At 37.5% G+C, this 8,257-nt stretch overlaps 1 protein-coding gene across 1 annotated transcript in view; it reads left to right on the forward strand.

Annotated features, from left to right (window-relative positions):
- The window catches only part of LOC142596550 (nipped-B-like protein), a 107,462-nt gene extending 100,622 nt beyond the window's left edge, over nt 1-6,840 (forward strand). Inside the window, 7 exon segments of the mRNA XM_075725737.1 lie at nt 426-626; nt 1,038-1,184; nt 2,653-2,948; nt 3,288-3,462; nt 5,682-5,800; nt 5,802-5,868; nt 6,435-6,840. Of these exon segments, the coding sequence (XP_075581852.1) occupies nt 426-626; nt 1,038-1,184; nt 2,653-2,948; nt 3,288-3,462; nt 5,682-5,800; nt 5,802-5,868; nt 6,435-6,800 (1,371 nt within the window). The 3' untranslated portion in view covers nt 6,801-6,840.
- Nucleotides 6,841-8,257: the final 1,417 nt, after the last annotated feature.

Here is an 8,257-nt window from a genome sequence, read left to right on the forward strand (position 1 = left end):
CTGTTTGTCAGTCCTACTGTGCTAATATGGACTTAGTTGTTGGTTTCACTACAAATGACATCAAGCATACGCATTTGGTAAGATATTCTGTTCATGTATGAAAACATTTCAGCATTCTTGAAAATTTTTTAAATTGGAATACCTGGCTGCAGTGGGTAAACAGATTAGCTGTATGTTTCTAACAGAATTTACGGTGAAAGCAGTTCACAAGACATTTTGATCTCTGCCACAAATTCTGTTTACCAACTCAAAAGGTAGTAGTGCATGTTTGAAAGTTAACCTTCAGATGAGCATCCACTTAAAAGGAAATAAGCTAAAAAATGATCTAGCAGTTTCTGTTGACAGGCATTTGTTTAATTTTCCACTTTCAGTTTTACTGCTTGAAAGCAATGGTTTAAATAAAAATAAATACTTTTCTATTTCAGATGAAAGCAGTGGCTGGTATGAAGATGTCTTACCAGGTACAACAGGCAATCAATACCTGCCCAAAGGATCCTGTAAGAGGTTTTAGACACGATGAATCATCCAATGCATTGTGTTCACACCTATACTCCATGATCCGAGGGAACCGTCAACACAGACGAGCATTTCTAATTTCTTTACTCAACCTCTTTGATGATACTGCAGTAAGCATCGCATTTCCTTCACTTAAAAAGAAAATAAAATATAGCATTACAAGCTTAAATTCTCCTTTTACAATGTATTTTTATGACATAATTATTGATAACTTTATTTCCCTAAGGTACTTTGTTTTGCTTTGTAATATAAGGTGTTTACCTATATAGTAGAATGCATTTGTTACTTTTGCATCATTCTGTACCTTTCTGTGCTCAGTTTGAATTGATCAGAAATAACCTATCTTCAGGTATGACTAAATTTTGCATATATACATGTTGTTTAGAGTGGGTTTCGGGGGTATGTAGAATAAAATTTTTTGATCATGTTTTTGCTCTAGACTGTTAGGAACACAGGATAACTGTATAAATCTAAGATATTTGTATGTCTGTTTATATGTCCTTTTTTTTTTTAACTTCCAGAAAACAGAGGTGAATATGCTCTTGTACATAGCAGACAATCTAGCCTGTTTTCCTTATCAAACACAGGAAGAGCCACTGTTTATAATGCATCATATAGACATTACACTATCAGTTTCTGGTAGCAACCTACTACAGTCATTTAAAGAGGTATGTGCATTTATATTTTAGTATATTTATTATGGTGGCAACATATGCTTCTCTATAATTTGGTCAATTTTTCAGTGAATACAGTACCATTATTATGATATGGACCAGTAAAGTTACTTTGTAACCAGTAGTTAAAAAACAAGCAACCCTTTCTGTTCTGGCCTGTATCTGGTAGACACTAGTTAAAAACTTTCCTTACATTGCTGCTTGTGTTATTAAAAAAGAATGACAAATTTTGAGATCTTAATATTAAATCTATATCATTCCCTAATATTGCTGAATTAATTGGAATTAATATTAATTGCATGCATCTGGGAAGTACATGAACCCAGAATCATCATGAAATATTGGTTTATTGTGGTTGGTTTTATAATTTTAATAATAAAATCCAATATGCTGTTTCTTTTGTTGTCAAGTAACTGATGGCAGTTGCATTTGTGTCACCTGGGAGACTTTAAATACATTGTTTATTGCAAGAAAAGAGTGCATTATATGTCTTTTTTTAAGATAGCATATAAGAACCCCAGTAATGGTATAGTATCTGTTGTTATGGTAATACACAACCCTGTAAGAAAAAGGCCTCTGTTTCTTAAAGACTTCAGTGTCTTCATTTCCTAGACAACTTTAACAGTAGAAGGTCCAAACTGTCAGGAAACAACCCCATTTCTAGAATTTCCAATCTGACTAGTAAGTACAAGTCAGAGTTGATACCTGGAAAAGTACACTGCTTTGAATTCTCACCCTACCAAAGTCGATTTTTAATCTGCTAGAAAGAGACAGTACATTCTTTAGATGGGGGAACAATGTGCAGCACCAGCACATAGAGGATGAGAACCTACTTGGGACATCTTAAGTTCTGTATTATGAAAAATCATACTATGTACAGTAATAATGCAAGTGTGAAATTCTGTAGCTCTACAAGTAGTAGAACTGATTATTAGTAATACTATATATGACTTGGGGGTTTCTCTGGTCAGCAGTGTAATTAATGTCATATAATTTTAACAGAGACAAGGATTAAAACCAGCTTGGACTAGTCTGTACCAAAGTACATATGGAAATATATGTAACATGCAAAAATTATATTCAGGTGAAACAAAAATGGAATTTTCTTCCTGATTTATTGTATTTGGCCTTCTACTGCATTTTACTGTCTCTGCTAACAGACTTGAGCAGTCTTTTTAAGAATAACATGTCAGTGGAGTACTCATTGCTTCAGTTCCTTCTGTAACCACCTTGCAAAAAAACGTGAACTTTGGATCAGTTTTTAAGGGGCCTTGGGTTATAATTCAGCATCTTTTTGCCATAAATAATTTTAATCTTTGAATATCATGTTATGAATTAATAACATTGTTCAGGGAATTCTTCCTAATTTAAGCCAATAATGATTTTGGAAAGATTTTTTAGAAACATACATGATGCTATTTACCCTAATTTTGGAATGTGTGTTGCCTTCTCTGTCTTGCAGTCTATGGTGAAAGACAAAAAAAAGGAAAGAAAGCCTTCATCAGATGAGGAGACTGAGAGTGACAGTAACAGCGGTAGTGAGAGCGAAAGCGAGGAGGAAGCTTCTAAGCCTCGGAGGTTACGAAAACGAGTAGACTCTGATTCAGATTCTGATGAAGAAAATGATATAAATGCTGTGATGAAATGTTTACCAGAAAATTCAGCTCCTTTAATTGAATTTGCAAATGTCTCCCAAGGCATATTATTACTTTTGATGCTGAAGCAGCATTTAAAGAACCTCTGTGGATTCTCTGATAGGTAAGGATAATTTAGATAATAGGCCATCTTGTTATCTAGTGAATTCTTTGTAAGGATTAAGTTTGGAAGGTGTTTTGTTTTGTTTTTTTTTTTTTTAAAGTTGATTGTTAACAATTGTTTAAGCACTAGATTCGTATAAGAGACAAAACATAAATGTAATAGGTTGAATGTAATGAAATTTTGGCTTAGAAAAAGCAATGATTTAATTTCTTACCAGGATGTCTATTGTATATGTAATGATTAAAATATAACTACTTATATTGAAGATTTTAAAAGCTTTTCCTTGAAATTGCTTTGGACTTTCCTTAAAAGCTGTTCCCTTTTGTTTTCTTTAAACAGTAAAATTCAGAAATATTCTCCATCTGAATCTGCAAAAGTTTATGATAAAGCGATAAACAGGAAGGCAGGAGTTCATTTCCATCCAAAACAAACTCTGGATTTTCTGCGGAGTGATATGGCTAATTCCAAGATCACTGAAGAAGTGAAGAGGAGTATAGTAAAACAGTACTTAGATGTAAGTAAAGTTGCTTTGCAGAAAATCTGAAATCCTTTCAAACTAGGTAACACAGTGTAAACTTGAAAGTAGATGCTGATGTATTGGACAAAAAATTCAAAATGTTAAGTTCCTGGTAATCTTATGTGATATACTGATAACTCACCATTTCCTTTCAGGATGTATAGCAGGATTATCTTTCAAAGTCTTCTAATAAATTTAAACACAATAAAAATTAATTTCAACTAAAGGATATTCATCTTTACAGAGTATTTTCTAATTTCTGGTATCCATCTTGTATACCTCTACCATACAGAATCATAGAATCGTTTAGGTTGGAAAAGACCTTTAAGATCATCCAGTCCAACCATTAACCTATAGTATCAAGTCCACACTAAACCAATCAAGGGTAGACTAGACTAAACCATGTCCCAAAGTGCCACATCTACCCATTTTTTGAACGCTTCCAGGGATGATGACTCCACCACCTCTCTGGGCAGCCTGTTGCAATGCTTGACTAACCTTGCCGTGAAGAAATTTTTCCTAATATCCAATCTAAACCTCCCCTGGCGCAGCTTGAGCCCATTTCCTCTCGTCCTATTGCTAACTACTTGGGAGAAGAGCCCAACACCCACCTCACTACAGCCTCCTTTCAGGTAGCTGTAGAGGGCGATAAGGTCTCCCCTCAGCCTCCTCTTCTCCAGACTAAACAACCCCAGTTCCCTCAGCCGCTCCTCATAAGGCCTGTGCTCCAGACCCTTCACCAGCTTTGTTGCCCTTCTCTGGACACGCTCCAGCACCTCAATGTCTTTCTTGTATTGAGGGGCCTAAAACTGGACACAGTATTCCAGGTGCAGCCTCACCAGCGCCGAGTACAGGGGGACAATCACCTCCCTGCTCCTGCTATTCCTGATACAAGCCAGGATGCTGTTGGCCTTCTTGGCCACCTGGGCACACTGCTGGCTCATGTTCAGCCGGCTGTCAACCAACACCCCCAGGTCCTTTTCAGCCAGGCAGCTTTCCAGCCACTCTTCCCCAAGCCTGTAGCGTTGCCTGGGGTTGTTGTGACCCAAGTGCAGGACCCGGCACTTGGCCTTGTTGAACCTCATACAGTTGGCCTCGGCCCATCGGTCCAGCCTGTCCAGGTCCCTGTGCAGGGCCATCCTACCCTCCAGCAGATCGACACTCCCACACAATTTGGTGTCGTCTGCAAACTTACTGAGGGTGCACTCAATCCCCTCATCCAGATCGCTGATAAAGATATTAAACAAGGCTGGCCCCAAAACTGAGCCCTGGGGAACACCGCTCGTGACCGCCGCCAACTGGACTTAACTCCATTCACCACTACTCTCTGGGCTCGGCCACCCAACCAGTTTTTTACCCAGCGAAGACTACGCCCGTCCAAGCCATGAGCTGCCAGCTTCCCAAGGAGAATATTATGGGAGACTGTGTCAAAGGCTTTGCTAAAGTCCAGGTAGATGACATCCACAGCCTTTCCATCATCCACCAGGCGGGTCACCAGGTCATAGAAGGAGATCAGGTTGGTCAAGCAGGACCTGCCTTTCATGAACCCATGCTGGCTGGGCCTGATCCCCTGGTTGACCTGCACTTGCCTGTTGAGTTCACTTCATATGAACCTCTCCATAATCTTTCCCAGCACCGAGGTCAGGCTGACAGGCCTGTAGTTCCCCGGATCCTCCTTCTGGCCCTTCTTGTAGATGGGCGTCACATTGGCAAGCCTCCAGTCATCAGGGACCTCCCCTGTTAACCAGGACTGCTGATAGATGATGAGGAAAGTGGCTTGGTGAGCTCCTCTGCCAGCTCCCTCAGTACTCTCGGGTGGAGAGTATATATAACTTGTTCACTTTTTCCCTGACTGTTTCCATCATAGGAACAGAGACTAGATAGGAACAGAGACTAGATCTAGTTTATTTATCTCCCCCCCCCCCCCCCCCCCCCCCCAATTCTTTAAAACATTAAGTAGAGAACTAGAGAATATTAAGTAGAGAACTAGAGAAAACTTGCAGTGTTGGAAACATGGGAAGAAAGATTTACGTACCTAGTAGAAAATGAAAGTTAAAAGTTTGTAGAACAAAACACAAGCTGTTGAAGTTTGAAGTTATCTGCCATTTGTTTTACCCTGTTTCTTTATGTTTTCATTTGTTTTTTATTTAATGTAGTGTGATATGAATATGTATTTGTAAAGTTAAAATGTGGGACTGATCTGGTTTTTTTAATAGTTCAAGCTCCTTATGGAACATTTGGATCCTGATGAAGAGGAAGAAGATGGAGAGGTGTCAGCTAGCACAAATGCTCGGAACAAAGCAATTACCTCGCTGCTTGGAGGAGGCAGCCCTAAAAAACAATGCAGCTGAGACAGAGGACGATGAAAGTGATGGGGAGGATAGAGGAGGAGGCACTTCAGGGGTGAGGCGGAGGAGGAGTCAACGTATTTCGCAGCGTATTACGTAAAATTATTTTTATGTGCTTATAAATGTCAGTCTATTATATTAAATGTACACCAAGTAATGTAATCCACATGAAAGAAAGCATTTTGTAGATAGAGATTCTCTACTTAACCGTTTATACAACTTTTGTAGAAAGTTTAACAGAAAAGACAATAAAAAAAAAAAAAACAAACTAGAAAATGAGATTTATCCCGTATAAAAATTTATTAATTTTCCTTTGGAATGTACTGTGTGTTATCCTTTTTATTGTTGCCAAGTTTTTATGTAGCTTTATGATTCGTGTGTATATATAATTTTATATATCAATAAGAGATAAAGACACGGGTACAAATTAAGAGTATGTGGTTTTACAAGGATTTGTTAACCCCTTGGCGCTGGCGGTCGCGGTGCGTCTCATTGCCGGCAATGGAATGTGTGCCGGGAAATCCCAACTCCCGGCGTCAAGGGATTAAAAGCAATAAAAGCAATAATTTCACTAAAGTTCTTTTGTGTAACACTTGGTCTTTTTTCCCCCCAATGTTTTAGTCATTGAGAAGGTCAAAACGAAATTCAGACTCTACGGAGTTGGCAGCACAGATGAATGAAAGTGTTGATGTCATGGATGTCATCGCTATTTGCTGTCCAAAGTACAAAGACCGACCACAAATTGCAAGAGTAGTACAGAAAACCAGCAGTGGCTTCAGTGTTCAGTGGATGGCAGGCTCCTACAGTGGCTCCTGGACTGAGGCTAAGCGCCGTGATGGCCGCAAACTGGTGCCTTGGGTAGACACTATTAAGGAGTCAGACATTATTTACAAAAAAATTGCTCTAACGAGTGCTAATAAGCTGACTAATAAAGTTGTTCAGACTTTACGATCGCTGTATGCTGCCAAGGATGGAACTTCCAGCTAATGAATTTGTACATGCAGCCAAATTTACAGGAATTGAAATAACAGAAAAACTTGAAATATCAACTTTCTGGCAAAAAAAAAATCAGTTAAATGAAGAGTAAGAATGGAACCTGGGACGCAGGAAAAAAGAAGGAAATGTTTGGTAAACATTTATGTGGGAGCTTCCTTCGCTGTTGTGCAGCAGAAACTTCTCAGTTCATTTTTACTCCCACTGTATTATAGTTTAACAAAAAATTGTTTATATCTTGAAAAAAAAACCTTCTGTTTAAAAAAATAAACAAGTGAATGTTGGCAATTAGTCTGTTAATGTTCTTAATAAAGTGTTCTTGGAGTTTAACCTAGCAGCGGATGGCTTTCTTTAGCTTAGCCCAGTTTCCAAGGAAGCATTGTTTTTCCAGGCTGTAAAATGGCAGAATCTCCTGGATATATAATTTATTCTGTTGAAGGGGAAAAAAAAAAAAAAAAAAAAAAAGAAAAAAAGCATGCAGTATTTATGACCTATCTGCAGGAGGAGTTTTTGTAAATGTAGATTTTGATGTGTTAGGTCACCCTGAATAATACAAGAAAAGGGATCCCCAGCAAATCTGGTGGAACGAATACTGCAATAAATTTTTTTACTTCTCTTTGTTACTTGTCTGTTTCCATTTGAATTTCTTATTGTAAAGATCTGTTTAAATCCATTTATATTATTTTGCAGTCTTTTATGTAAAATTTACTATATTAGTGGTTTTCAAAACAAGACATAAAATATTGTTTATACAGTTTGTATAGGCTGACTTCTGAATAATTGGTATCTTTTTATTTTTATCCCTTAAAGGGTGTAAACACAAGTTAACTCCAGGGTTTTATTGTATCCTGCAATATTTAGTATTAACTATATGATTTAGCACTGTGCCAAACACATTTTCAAGAGTACATTTTGATATAAAAAGAAACTATAGTTTATTCCTTGTATGCTTCAATTTCTTTCTAATGCTGTCCAAATGGTAATTTATGATAGTTTAAATTTGGGGAAAGCTGAATGACTATTCTTCTTGGGCTAACTGGCCATGTATGCATTTCACTGGGTTAATATAGAGAGGTTTGTGTGAAAAGGAGATAGCTACCAGTATCTGAGGAGTGAATGGGTATGAATCTGGGTAATTACGCTACATTCCTTCACAAATGAATTTTTAAAAAAAGTTTGTATATTAGCCTATTTTTTTTACTAATTGAAAGATGTTTTCACATTTTGTAAATTGAAAAAATGCTATTGAAAGCTTTCAGAAGCATTTGTTTTGACTACGTTGCCACAAGCCTTTCATGAGCAGTTCACCTTTCCAGAGATTAACAAAAGCAGCAGATTTGCAAACAGAAAAAATCTAAAACAACTAAACTTTTTAGGGGAGTATTAAACCCTGCTGTGTTTTCAAATGTGTTTATCTAAAACAAGTGTTCCTCAATAAGTAAATCTTTCTC

This window comes from Pelecanus crispus, chromosome W (assembly GCF_030463565.1).
Source record: "Pelecanus crispus isolate bPelCri1 chromosome W, bPelCri1.pri, whole genome shotgun sequence".
NCBI lineage: Eukaryota > Metazoa > Chordata > Aves > Pelecaniformes > Pelecanidae > Pelecanus > Pelecanus crispus.